General features: G+C 37.5%; 1 protein-coding gene across 4 annotated transcripts in view; it reads right to left on the bottom strand.

The window, feature by feature from the left end:
* Gpcpd1 (glycerophosphocholine phosphodiesterase 1) overlaps positions 1-14,218 on the bottom strand; it is a 57,564-nt gene that overhangs the window by 22,301 nt on the left and 21,045 nt on the right. For all 4 annotated transcript variants that reach the window (XM_041670388.1, XM_041670390.1, XM_041670389.1 and 1 more), the window contains 4 exons: positions 11,519-11,642; positions 4,624-4,855; positions 1,589-1,751; positions 1,165-1,297 (listed from right to left, as the gene is read on the bottom strand). In XM_041670388.1, coding sequence (XP_041526322.1) covers positions 1,165-1,297; positions 1,589-1,751; positions 4,624-4,855; positions 11,519-11,642 — 652 coding nt within the window. The remainder of the gene's footprint in view (positions 1-1,164; positions 1,298-1,588; positions 1,752-4,623; positions 4,856-11,518; positions 11,643-14,218) is intronic.

Here is a 14,218-nt window from a genome sequence, read left to right as displayed (position 1 = left end):
AACTTGAGTTCAGATAGCAGCACCCATGATGTCCACATACATGTTTTAAAAAAACCAGCAACCAGAGATGGCTGTATATGCCTAAAACCCCAGTGCTGTAGTAGGCAGGCAGAAGAGGTTTGCTGGGGCTTGCTGGCTGCCAGACCAGCTCCACATTCAGTAACCTGGTGTCAAAGGTAGAGAGTGACACCCACAGAGCTTATTAACATGAAACTTGAAAATATTTTTTCCTTAAATGTAAACTGACTTGGTTTGGAGACCTATTATAATATCATAATGACAACCACAATACCCAAAGCAAACTAAAAATCACTCTTTTAAAAACAATGTGGGGATTGGAGAGGTGGTTCAGTGGTTAACAGCATGTGCTGTTCTAGAGGATCTAAGTTTGGCTCCTACTACACACACAAGCTGTAACTCCAGCTCTAGATGATCTGACGCCCTCTGAATTCCACGAGTATTGTACACACATGAACACACACACACACACACACACACACACAACAAGCTGTAACTCCAGCTCTGGATGATCTGACGCCCTCTAAATTCCATGAGTATTGTACACACATGAACATACACACACACACACACACAACACAACACCAAAATAACCCTATGTTTTTAAAGATGGGATTACATTTTATAGAAGAAAGCCTCTGACAATGAAGTACGCCACTGAAAGATTTGTAAAACTGGAAGGGAAACAACTTTATTAGGCTGGCATTTGTATCTGATAAAGTCTAGACTGAACTTATATACTTCCTTAGAGCTATGGCTATGTAGGTAAGAAAGAAACACTCACTACAGGTAACTTTAACCAAACCCTTCTACAGGTGAGAAAAGTAAGACCCACAGAGTGCAGCTTGCAAGAACAATAATCAAAAGATAAAAAGGAGACCAAAAAAGCTTTCTGCATAAAAATCTCCCTCCTGATTTTCCATTTTTAGTGTTTTTTCATTATGCATCCAGTATATAAAAAAGATTGAACATTATCTCAGGAGAGACTTGGTTTTCTATTAAAATAGTAATCCTTTTCTCTTACCATCACTTTCATTTCATTCTAAGGGTAATGAAAAGGATTTTCAGATACTTAGCAGGCAAATCCATTAATCTCACCAAGCCACATGCTACTGAATGGTAATCCCATCCAAATATAAAACTTACTGGGCAGTTGTTGTTGAGTTCCCTGCACCACGATGTCCAACATCCAGTGGTATTCTTGGCTTCCAATATTTGGAAAATGAAGACTGCATGGAACAACTGTATCCTGGTAATGGCTTGATGATGATAAAATCAACTTCCATAGGGGAAAAAGGGGGAGAGGGTATGATTAAAAAGACTACTATGAGCTAAGCGACATTTGAATAGAACCAGCTTTGTTAATCTCTATCAAACAAGAAAAGATCAAGGCAAAACTAATGCAGAAAATTCAGTAAGTATGCTTCTTAAAGTGTTATTATCCTTGTAATAATGAAAGCAAATTGTTTATTTTGTCTTCATCATTTGCAAATACTCAATTTAAACTAGTATAAATTCTAGCACAAGCTTAGGTTAGTTTTAAGGGCCTATCTGCTTCTCCCCAACTTACCTCTGACTTTGCCTATAGTTTTTCTGGAAATTCTGCTCATGATGGGAAGAGTAAGGACTCCAGCACTCTTCTCACTCTCAGCAATGGTAGATGACAGTAGGCATGCTGTGCCCACATGACCAGGAAGGGCATCACCCTGCACTACATGCTCACTGAGATCTTCCTAAAAATAAATAAATAAATAAATAGCAGTTCAGAATGTCCTAATTCTTACTTATATTTTAAAAAAATTGTGTGCAGGGAGAGAATGAGATTTGACTTGCAAATGTCACTGCGTACAGGTAGAGGTCAGAGGACAACTTACCACAAGCTGGGGCCTCTTCCATCACGTGAGACCAGGAATTCTGAACTCAGATCATCAGGCTTATTAAGCAAGCACCACCCTTATCCACTAAGCCATGTTTTCACTGGACCCAGTAAAAAAAAAACTTTTAAAAAATGTGCTTTTTTAAAAAGAGGTCAGAAGAGAAGGTCAGAATCCCTGGAGCTAGAGTTACAGGAGGAAAAGAGCTGTCCACCTAGATACATAACTCAGGTCATCCACAAAAACAGACAGCGCTCTTAACCACTGAGCTGTTGCAGACTATTTGTGTACACTGTAAAGATGTGTCTCTGCCTAAGACACTTATAGATTGGTTTAATAAAGAGCCGGATGGCCAATAGATAGCCAGGAGAGACTAGGTGGGAATTCCAGAAAGAGAGAGAGCTCTGGGAAGACGAGAGATAGGGATTTCACCAGCAAGTCACATGTGCCATACTAAAAAGTAACCAAGTCACATAGCATAACGTAGATTTAAAAAAATATGGGTTAATTAGGTTGTAAAAGCTCACTGGGAAAAAGTCTAAGCTAAGGTCAAGCTTTCATAATTAATAAGTCTCCAGGTCATTATTTGTGGGCTTGTAGTCCAAAAAAAAAGATTGCAACACTGAGCCACCTTTCTGGACTGCCCTAAATTTTTAAACATAGTTAGTTTAAACATCCCCCAAAAAGCTTTCATGTGAACTTGGACTCTATGAAGACAACTAATGAGAAAGAAATCTAGAACTAGACGCTCAATTGGTATGGTACTTGCCTAAGTATTATGAAGCCTTAGGTTTGATCCCCAGCACTGGACAAAAGCAGACATGGTGGTTCATGTCAAAAATCCTAGCACTTGGGAAGACAAAGTAGGAGGACTAGGATCGGCTCCTAGGTCATGTCCAATTACACAGCAATTCAAGCTATTCTGAGCTGCATGAAACCCTACCTCAAAGATAAATGTACACATGATAGAGTCAAGCATCGTGACACTTATCTGTAACCAGCACTTAGAAGGCCAAGGCGAGGAGTATATTTGTAGTAAAATCTTAAGGTAGGCACTTGAGTAATAAAAAAAATGCTCAACCAAAACTTCATACTATATTTTTAACAATTCCCATCATGTTAAGTTTAGATCTATAATTTTCACATTAGGTCTTATATATTAAGAGACAGTAAAAAAGACACTCACAAAAGTATCTAAAAATATCACCAAATTGAATAATGCAAAATTTGCAAAACTTTTAATTTTATGTAGCAAGTTTCACTCAGTATGTTTAAGTCTATCTTGAATTCTGTTGCTATCAAGAAAATGTAGCTAGGTATTACCAAAAAACAGAAATCAGCAGGGGCAGCAAAGGAGCTAGCGGCTAAGAACCAGTATGTATAATTTACAGACACTGTATAAGAACTTTAAGGAAGGTATCAAGCAATTATTACTTGTAGAAAGCAAACAAGCTAACAGTCCTATGTGTTATTAAATTGGGGCCTCAGCATAGCTTTTTCAAAACCTGACATAGATGGCTGAGCAGGTAAAAAGCCTGCTTACCTTGTCTTAGTTACTTTTCTATTGTTGTGATAATACACCATGATCTAAATAAAGCAACTTGGGGGGGGGGGGGACGGTTTATTTTGTCTTACAACTTGTCGTTCACCAACCAGGGAAGTCAAGGCAGGAAACAAGGCAAGAACTTGGAGGCCAAAACTGAAGCAGAGGTCATACAGAAGTATTGCTTAAAAGCTTGCTCCTTACGCCTTTCTCGGTTTGATTTCTTATACCATCCAAGACCACCTGCCCAGGGGTGGCACAGTGGGCTGGGCTCCCCACATCTATTGTCAATCAAGAAAATACCCACAGATATGCCTACAGACCAATCTTATGGAGGCATTTTCTCTAATAGGATACCCTCTTCCCAAACATGCCTAGGTTTGTGTCAAGTTAAAAAACCACCAGTACATCTGGAAACCTGGGTTCAGAATCCAGACCTACAAACAGAAGGGACCAAATCTTGCTGGGTGGGGATAGTACACACCTTGAATCCCAGAACTTGGGAAGCTGAAGCTGGAGGATCTCTGTGAGTTCAAGGTCAGCCTGGAATACTGAGCTAGTTCCAGGACAGGCTCCATAGCTACTAAGAAACTGTCTCAATAAACCAAAATGGGGGGAGGGGACCAAATCTCTAAGTGTCCTCTGACCTTAACATGAGCACATGGCATCATGTACATACATACATACATACAATAAAATTTTTATTAACTTGTTGCTAAACATATTAAATTATAAAATAAATCTACCATCATAGTGACTTGTTACAATAAAAAATACATTTGAAGCTGAGGATGTAGCTCAGTTGAGAATGTCTAGCATGCATGAAGACCTGATCCCATTTGCAGCCCCACAGAAACTGGGCATAGATGCCCATGTCTATAATCAAGATCCTTCCTGACAACATACTGAGTTAGAGGTCAACATGAAAGGGCTACAAAAGGCCTTGTTAGGGAAAAAAATAAAATAATCTGACTTCTACCCTCGCTACTCAATCCATGGAAAGGTCTTTGGAAGTTTTATATTATATTACTTAATAGGTACATACATCTTGTCCCGATTAAAAATAATTCTACTGAAGTTGCTTATTCTGCTCCACTAAGTTTTCCTAAAGAGCAAAATCTGACCATATACAAATGTAAGTTCATGCCTGAATTCTCTGCTTAGTCCCTCACTGAAACAACTACTCACCTCAAAAAAGTCAAAAATTAGTTCCAGGTTATCGGGCTCCATCGTCTGTATGCTGTACTCAGTCCAGCGATCAGGCTGTAAGCCATACCCACATTCTGGCTGTGAGTGCCTGCACTTGAACTCATTGTCACTTATTAAGGATATTTCCAGGCTGTTGGACATTTTGTGAAGAACAGTGGGAGACACCTTATCATCATCATCTTCCTCCAGACCCTCTAGTGTAAGCTTTACCCTGTATTGAGAAGAGTGAATAATAAAACCCAGTAAGAAAAAAAATAAAATCACAGAATATACATAAGTACAGTTATAGTGTTTTTCAAATAGCAAAAATAACGTATTAGACAATCCACATTGTAGGTTTATTTACTGTAATATCAATTATAGCTAGCTTTCAGTTTCTTAGCCTTCCAAGAGCAAGAACTCCTTTTAGGAGATCTCATTTTAGGTAGATGGTATGATAGATGAATTGATTTCAGAAGCACAAACTAAACCGAAATCTACTAGGTAAGAAAGTCTTTTAGGGGGGAGTAAAGTAACAACAACAAAAAGACATATAAAGATGGAAAATACACAGGGTGTCTGGATCCTATATGGTATCTTGTTAACTTTGAATTTTTTAAATGCTAATATATATAAAAAAACAACAGCTGCTAAGAGACACTGAATTTTGGAAACTGCTAAATTAACTATATTTTTAAAATGTCCTAACATCAAAATGAAAGACAAGTCATTGCCTTTTGTTTCCTCAGAAAACAAAAGGCTGTGAATTCCCTCCAGAGATCAGATTTGACCAGGAGAAACCTCCTGAGTATCTTGGCTACAGATATGGGACAGAAAGTCAAAAAGATTATAGGACAGGTGATGTGTAAATCCTTTACATGGGAACAACTGTGAGATGAGACATGATCTTACTGGCTACAGAATCCTCATGACTTATTATTACATGCCATCTTTTCATACAGCATGGATAGATTTATATTAGTTTGATTATACAGTCCAAATGGACTTACAAAGTTCACAGATGCCTTTTACCTGAGCAAATGTAAAACAAGAAATCACCTTTAATTGATTTGTATACATTGCACATTACATACTTGTGTATTTTCAGAGCAAGGGACTGAACACCAATGAAAAAAGGTAGCCCAGGTGACCCGGCCTCTCGCTAGAGTTCTGCACCCAGAACAGCTTCAAGGCTGCTGGCTGAAACGGCCCAGCCTCAAAGACTACTTCAGTGAGGACTTGCACTTTCCCATTGCACAGAGACTGGACAACAAAAGTTACAGCTAGCTCTCCCAGCACTTGATTGCTACCCCAACTTTCCCAGGGTCTCTTAAAGATGCCATATCCCTCAGGCAACAGAAAGCAATCTAGAAAACATGACGCCCACATCCCAAGAAGTGGGGTAGGTGGCTTTCGGTCAATGAGCTATAGATGTTTGTCATCATTTAGGGAGACTGGTTACAAGCTATCATTGGTCATGGTCAGGAAAAAAGCTAAACAAAGTGGGCAGACTCAAGGATCTCTTTCTGAAGGATAAAAAAGGGGATTAGAGTATAGAAATGAGAGATAAAAAGGTAGATTGTTGAGTCTACATTTTATCATTGCATATTGAGACATTTTTATCAAAATAAAAAGTGATGATGCTGCTGGGCAGTGGTGGTACATGCCTTTAATCCCAGTACTTGGGAGGCAGAGGCAGGTGATCTCTGTGAGTTCAAGACCAGCCTGGTCTACAGAGCAAGTTCTAGGCCTGGCTTCAAAACTACACACAAAGAAACCCTGTTTCAGGAAAAAAAAAAAAAAGTGATGATGCCAACATTTCATTTGTCATTTCCCACTTGTCACTAATTTGAATCTATTTTTAAACCACTGGTGTTGTTGGTTTTTTTTTTACTCCCTACTCTTTTAGGGGGCTGCCACCCAGCTCCTAAATAAACTACACAGAGTCTTATTACTTATAAATGCCTGGCCTTAGCTTGGCTTGTTTGTAGGCATTTAAAAAAAAAAAACTTATTCCATTTAGGGCTGGAGAGATGGCTCATTGGTTAAGAGCACTGGACTGACTATTCTTCCAGAGGACCGGGGTTCAATTCCCAGTACCCACATAGCAGCTGACAACTGCCTACAACTCCAGTTCCAGGGGATCTGATACCTTCACACCAATGAACAGAAAGTAAGGTTAAATAAATTATTTTAAAGATTAGCCTAAACCGGGCTGTGGTAGCGCACGCCTTTAATCCCAGCACTCGGGAGGCAGAGGTAGGTGAATCTCTGTGAGTTTGAGGCCAGCCTGGTCTACAAGAGCTAGTTCCAGGACAGGCTCTAGAGCTACAGAGAAACCCTGTCTCAAAAAACCAAAAAAAAAAAAAAAAAAAAAAGAAAAAAAAAGAAAAAGAAAAAGAAAAGAAAAGAAAAAAAGATTACCCTATCTACCTTTTGCCTCTGGGCTTTTACCTTTCTCTATATCTGTATATCTTTCTTCACTTCTTACTCTGTGGCTGGCTGTGTAGCTGGGTGGGTGGCCCCTAGTGTTGTCCTCTCTTCTCTTCTTGTTCCTAGATCCTCTTGCTTCCCAATCCCTCTTTTTCATCTATTTATTCTGTCTTCCAGCCCTGCCTATCCTTTTTCCTGTTTTGCTACTGGCCATTCAGTTCTTTACTAACCAATCAGTTGTTTTGGAGAGGCAAAGTAACACAGCATCACAGAGTTAAACAAATGTAACATAAAAGAATGCAATACATTTTTGCATCATTAAACAAATGTTCCACACCATAAACTAATGTAAAACATCTTATAATATTCTACAACACACTAGTCTCAAATAATTTATAATGGTATGGATTTTTGCATAGGTACAAATGTAAGGTTATGTTTGTTATATGATACTCCAGTTCCAGGGGATCTGATACCTTCACACCAATGAACAGAAAATAATATATATTTATTATTAATATATATTATTAAATATATAAATTTATATATATTAAACATATATAATATATATTTCTATTCTTGTTTAAGGTATAATACCTATGTAACTCATTTTAAAAGGTTAAAGTTTTAACCTTAAAAGCTATTTAGGATAATAAATACAGATTAATAGTCATCTATATCTACCAAACTTAGTCATGTTTTCAAGATCATACAAAGATATATTTTAGACCTTCAAATACTTCAAAGACCTACAAAATATGGCATTTAAAATGTCTTAATAGCATAAGGCTTTTCACGACAGTGAGACACATCTGCTCCTACCAGCACCAATTTACTTCCCAAAAAGGATAGTGGGCATCAAAAAAGCTCCATATGGAGTTTATTAGGGAGCTGGGAAGTGGGACAAATATCTGTCTATAGAACACTTGCCATGCTCCTCTCTACCTCAGTAATAATCCACGTAGCTTATAAAAAGTAGCTGCCAAAGAAAGGTATTACAGCAACATCACTTTGTGTATATATAAATATTTTGTTTTTTATTTTTCTCATTTGTTTTGAAACAGTGTGTAAGACTATTGTATCTCAGATGGCCTGATACTAGTTATGTAGCCCAGGCTAGTCTCAAACTCAGAGTAATTCTCCTATCTCAGCCTCCTTAATGCTAGGATTATAGACATGAGCCACAACCTGAGGTTCTTTGCATGAACATTATCTGCATGTATATACATATGAACCAACCCACTTTTCTAATCAAACAAAGAATCTGGAATAAACCTCATAGCAACAAACACAAAAACCACTACCCAAACCACAGACCATAAAGACTAGTCTAAGCCGGGCGGTGGTGGCACACACCTTTAATCCCAGCACTCGGAAGGCAGAGGCAGGCGGATCTCTGTGAGTTCGAGGCCAGCCTGGTTTCCAGGACAGGCTCCAAAGCTATGGAGAAACCCTGTCTCAAAAAAAAAAAAAAAAAGACTAGTCTACTCCTAAGGAAAGGTAATTAGCTGCAGAAACTTTTAATGCCAAAAAGTATACTGAGGCTGGGATAATCTCTTCTACCAATGGAAATTAATCAAATTAAGTACTACTAATGTATAGAGCAAGTTATTGTAGAATGTAACAGATTAAAAAAAATTTATTCTAGACTTGCTTTTGCTTGATGAGAATTGAACCTAGGGCCTCACCCATGCTAAGGAGCATTTTAGATTTAAATGGAATCTTACAAATAATAGAACTTTATTAGTGTGGGCTGCTCTCTTTGTATAAGCTCCTGCCCCAACCACTGTTGTAAACCATATAATTGAGGTCTTCTTGATCAGCCAAACATGCAAATTATTAATAACGCTGTTCTGGCATTACACTATAAAACATTTCAATAACTCAAAACAAAGTACATCATCTCCTCTCAGAAAGTAAACTCTTAGGAATGGTTGTGGACAGCTATTAAACAGGCAGAGAGATAGATACATCAGGAGAAACCAGGAATGTACAGAAACGAGAAGACAAGAAAACCATTTAAAGAGGGGGCAAGTCTAAAGGAAAGGGATCTGTAATTGAACAAAAGAAAAAAGATGTCTTTACAAACCACTATATAATGCTGTAATCCACTACAAAGTTAGCACTGTTACTTTCTATCTATGGATGAGTCAAACAAAAAGAAAGCTATCTTTAAAACTTTTACTACCGAGATGCTTGTCTGTTGCTACTTAAAATGCAAAAGCTATGCCAAGTTTTAAAATTACTGAGGGCATTACAGGCACTTGTTTTCTAACCCATTATGGTTAAGTCTATGGTTAAGATAAATTTGGGTAAAAAAAAAAATGACCAGAACAGGCAGACACCTATTTCTCACTATGTACTTTATTTCAACAAGAAACAAATCATTTAACTTGTTGAGTTCAACTACATAGAGTTGTAAGAAAATATTTCAGTTAAAGACTAATGAGCTAAGTAGCAATAAAACCCCTCAAAATGACTTCTATATATATATAAGATACAGTATTAATTTTCATCAAAATCAGACCCCCAACATCAACTATTTCTTAAATGAAGGACAGGAAAAAAGTCCTAGTAAGCGAACAAAAACCTTAGTCTAGTGAGACAATTCACTCAACTCTGCATGTTCAAATCCTGTGCACTTGAGCAAGCTGAAGCAGCAGTTTAAGACCACTTTGGGTACACAATGATCCCCCAAAAGAGAGTCTTTTCCCTTCTTTTTAAAACAATCTCTAAACAAAAACTTAATTATACATAGCAGAGTACTTTAAAAAATAGAAGTCAAATAGACAAGGCACACATATCAAATTTTCTCTAATCACAACAGCTAATATTTGGGGTTTAAAGTGCTACCTGCAATGGACCACAAGGCAACCACTGCTTGACAAAGTTCCCGCATTTTAACATTGCAGATCACACTTTACCATCATCTTTACTTTCATTTTTAACAATTTTCACTATTAATGTCTTTGCCTTTGGGGAATTTTCTGCTTTGGTAAAGGATGAAAATGTGAATAATGGTAGCCTTTCTAAACAAAGTAATTCTCTGGAAAAAAAAAAACTTGACACCTCAGAACAAGGAATCCTATCATGCCCTCCTAATTACACAAAGAACAAGAACAGGAAAGTTAGAAATTTCCTAGACGCACCTGATCCCAAGGCTGAAATGCCTACAAGTCAGATGGTCCACAGCCCGAGGGCATCAAGGGGAAAAGTGTGGAGAAATTAGAAGGGTTCTCAGACCAAGACTCGGAACCTCTTTCTCTTTCAGGGGTGTAGGAGGGGAACAGCCCAATATAGCAAGACACAAAGAAAGGGACAGGATTAGGGACAGCTCAGTACTTATCCCCTAGAGAAATGTAAATTACTCCTAAACTGTCGGAGTGTCTGTTCCCAGGAGTCCTTTTCCCAAGGTCAGGCACCTGGATGGGGTCTCCAGTCCCTCAGGAACTTGAAGAAAGTTAGAGGAACTTGTGGCTCTTCCATTAACACAGGGCTGGTGTCTACTATCAAGATCAATGCTAGATTCCTCAATCTCTAATCTCACATCCCCTTTAATTTAATCCTATGTGCAACTCTAGAGTATAAAAGGTGTATTCTTTTTTCAATAGATGCTGCTGGCAACCATCCCGATTCTCCCTCTGGTCGTGTTAGTCACCCCCCTCCCAACCCCACACATCCTCTTTGGGAACTGACAGCCCACTCCCGTCAAAGTAGGTTTCCGGCAGCTACCGACTTTTTCTTACCTATGATTGGGATATGTATTATAACATGTTTAGGTAATGAGAATAAATAACTAAAGATTTATAGGGTATAATATTGTTATGAATTATACTAAAAAGATAATGTCAAGGTCTCCAGTTACTGCAAATGGGCATTTCTACCCAGCCTTGATATACCAGAAAAGCTTGCTTATTACGTAACAAAACCTAGAATTACAAAGCCTAGAATTCTTGATTCCAAAATCACAAGATTAGATGTCAAGAGTCAAGGTAGGCTATATCTTAAGGAAGCCAGCTTACTCAGATTTATGGTCAATGGTATAACAACAAAACTAATTTAACTATCTTTGCAAAGCTTTTCCATCTATCCCCTAAAATAGGGAGGGGGAGGAGGGGAAAAGGAGGAAGATGAAGGAAAGACGAGGTCACAACAAAGTTTGGGCTCTAAAGGCATTTCCCCTCACCACAAAAACACTTGTTTTGTGTATTTTAAAGCAATCCTGCAGTAAAAAAATGTTAACTGACAGAAAATACAAAATACAGAAGCCTAGAAACCACTTGATTTTACAAAAGAAAATTTTTCTGGTTGCAAATTTAAGAGTTAAAACTAATATAAGTAACAGCAGCAATCTGAGGGAAAAAAAATTGTTCACTATCTGAGAACCCTAGAATGTAAAGGTGAGAAATCCACACTAATAGCAAAAATAAATGGCCTAAGTAATAAAATCACATAGTCATACCTAAATCTAGATTTTTTGAATTTTTTCTTAGTAATTGAGACAGGAGGCTTCTCAGAATAATGAAGACGTAATCTAATTTCAGTCTGACATGTGAGCCATCCAGAATCCAGTGTTTCAACACCATCTGGTGGGATAAACAGAAAGGATAACATAATTAACACACTTTCAAGCAATCCAGTTAAGTTTAATACATATTAAAAACTCTAGTTCACATTAATATTTCAATACACTGAGATTATAAAATTCTATTTCTTTCCCCAAATTAATTTTAATTAATAAATTAACTGTAATTAAGAGTAATCTTGAATGTATCACCACTGAAAAGGAACTTTCATTTGAAGTTAGAGAAACAAAGTTAAATGATTACTAACAACTGGCTACTTAGCAACTCAAGTAAATTAAGTAAATCTATAAGAATTGCCATTATAGGCCGGGCATGGCAGTATACACCTTAATTCTTTTGGTGGGGGAAGGGCTCCTGGAACTAGCTCTTGTAGACCAGGTTGGCCTCAAACTCACAGAGATCCACCTGCCTCTGCCTCCCGAGTGCTGGGATTAAAGGTGTGTGCCACCACCGCCCCGGCCAGCAATACACCTTTAATCCTTTGAAGACTCTGGACAGAGGCTTGCAGGTGTCTGTTAGTTCCAGGACAGCCAAAGCTACATAGTAAGAGACCTGTCTCACATAGAAAAATAAAGACAGGGGGCTGGAGAGATGGCTCAGAGGTTAAGAGCATTGGCTGCTCTTCCAAAGGTCCTGAGTTCAACACCCACCCAATAGGTGGCTCACAACCATCTGTAATGAGGTCTGGTGCCCTCTTCTGGCCAGCAGGCAAACACACAGACAGAATATTGTATACATAATAAATAAATATTTTTAAAAAAAGAAAGAAAAAATAAAGGCAGACTTATGGCTAGATGGCTAGATGGATGGCAGACAGACAGACAGACATTATTAATAAATAAATCTTAAAAAAAAACAAAAATCAAAAGGCCAGCTTGGTCTACAGAACAAGTTCCAGGACAGGCTCCAAAACTAGAAAGAAACCCTGTCTCAAAAAAAAAAAAAAAAAAAAAACCAAAAAACAAACAAAAAGAATGTCTTAAAATCTTCAAAATTCAAATATTATTCATAAAATGGACAAAGTCAAAGAAATGCTTTTCCACACTGAAAACTAACTAAAGCTGAAAATACTATGACACTGGGAAGTAAAGAAGATACAGACAAAGACAGAAATGGTGCAACTTATAACCATAAAAAGTAATTAATGACAGATATTATGTCATATATTATAGCTGGAAAAAAAAAGCTATTCTCTGGAGGCTGGAGAAAATGCACATCTACTCTTAGAGAGGACCTGAGTTGCAATCCCAGTATCCACAGCAGACAGATCACAATGCCTGTAACTCCAACTTGAGGGACTCTGCCACCCTCTTCTGGACCCATGTAAACACAGGTGCACGTGGGCGCACACATATCCACACACAAAAATAAAATAATATTAACTGGGAGTGGTAGCACTGAGGCAGATAGAGCTCTATTGAGTTCGAGGCTAGCCAAGGTAACATAGTAAAACCCTACCTCAAAAAACTAAAACCTAAAAACAAACAACAAAACAAGAACAACAAAACCATTCTCTATAAAGTTCTAAAAAATATAGCATAAATATACTTTGTAAATAGTAGGACAAGTAAGCATTAAAGCTATTCAAACATTTTAGACTATATTATTTCTAAGATAATATACTTCATAATGAAATAATGGGGAAAGGTTTAATTCCTTTCCAAATACTGCCAAAGGATATCATACAGCCTCTGTGTTTAATTAATATAGTAAATTCTCTAAAGAGCATTCTTGGCAGGAAAGCACACTGGTCACCAGTAACTCATCTCTGGTTCAGAGTCAGGCCACCTTTGACGCTCAGGTACAGCACCCAGTATAAGACAAGGCAACATGGCAGTCTGATGGACCAGGAGACTTCCAGCCACTAGAGAAAGTTTGAATTCTGAGGATAAAGTACTTATTAGAGCAGAAATTAAAAAAATTTTAAATGTATCTTGAAGAAAATTTTCAACTTTACTATAAATTAATTTTTGAAGAGTTAGCCATAATTACTAGAACATTCTGGCTGTCTGGATTTATTGTAAACACATTATTTTTTTAAGATTTTTGTTTGTTTGTTTTTGTTGGGTTTTTTTTCTTTTTTCTTTTTTTTTTTTTTGCTTTTTTTGAGACAGGGTTTCTCTGCGGGTTTTGGAGCCTGTCCTGGAACTAGCTCTTGTAGACCAGGTTGGCCTCGAACTCACAGAGATCCGCCTGCCTCTGCCTCCCAAGTGCTGGTATTAAAGGCGTGTGCCACCACCGCCCGGCTATAAACACATTATTTAAACATACAAAATATACAAATTTAGCCTAGAAGCAACATTTAACTGTTTAAATGTTTAGAACCATTTTCTACATAATAGGTGCTAAAAAGAAATGGTATGCTAATACTTTAATACTAATAATATATATTAATTTTAAAAATATTTGTACCAATTTAAGGGTATAGTCTCATTAATTAAAAACATATATACCATGCCTAACCAAATCGAGAAATTAGCATATCCACTTCCTCTACCAGGTATACTTCTTTATAATTATATAAGCTCATAAATCTGAAATGACCAAACACTAAAAGCAAAGCCTTGAAGTTATTT

This window comes from Microtus oregoni, unplaced genomic scaffold, assembly GCF_018167655.1.
Source record: "Microtus oregoni isolate MIOR12 unplaced genomic scaffold, Mior012 000020F_ref0000438, whole genome shotgun sequence".
Classification (NCBI taxonomy): Eukaryota; Metazoa; Chordata; class Mammalia; order Rodentia; family Cricetidae; genus Microtus; species Microtus oregoni.
The sequence above is the reverse complement of the archived record's forward strand: the minus strand, read 5'-3'. Positions and strand labels throughout refer to the sequence as shown.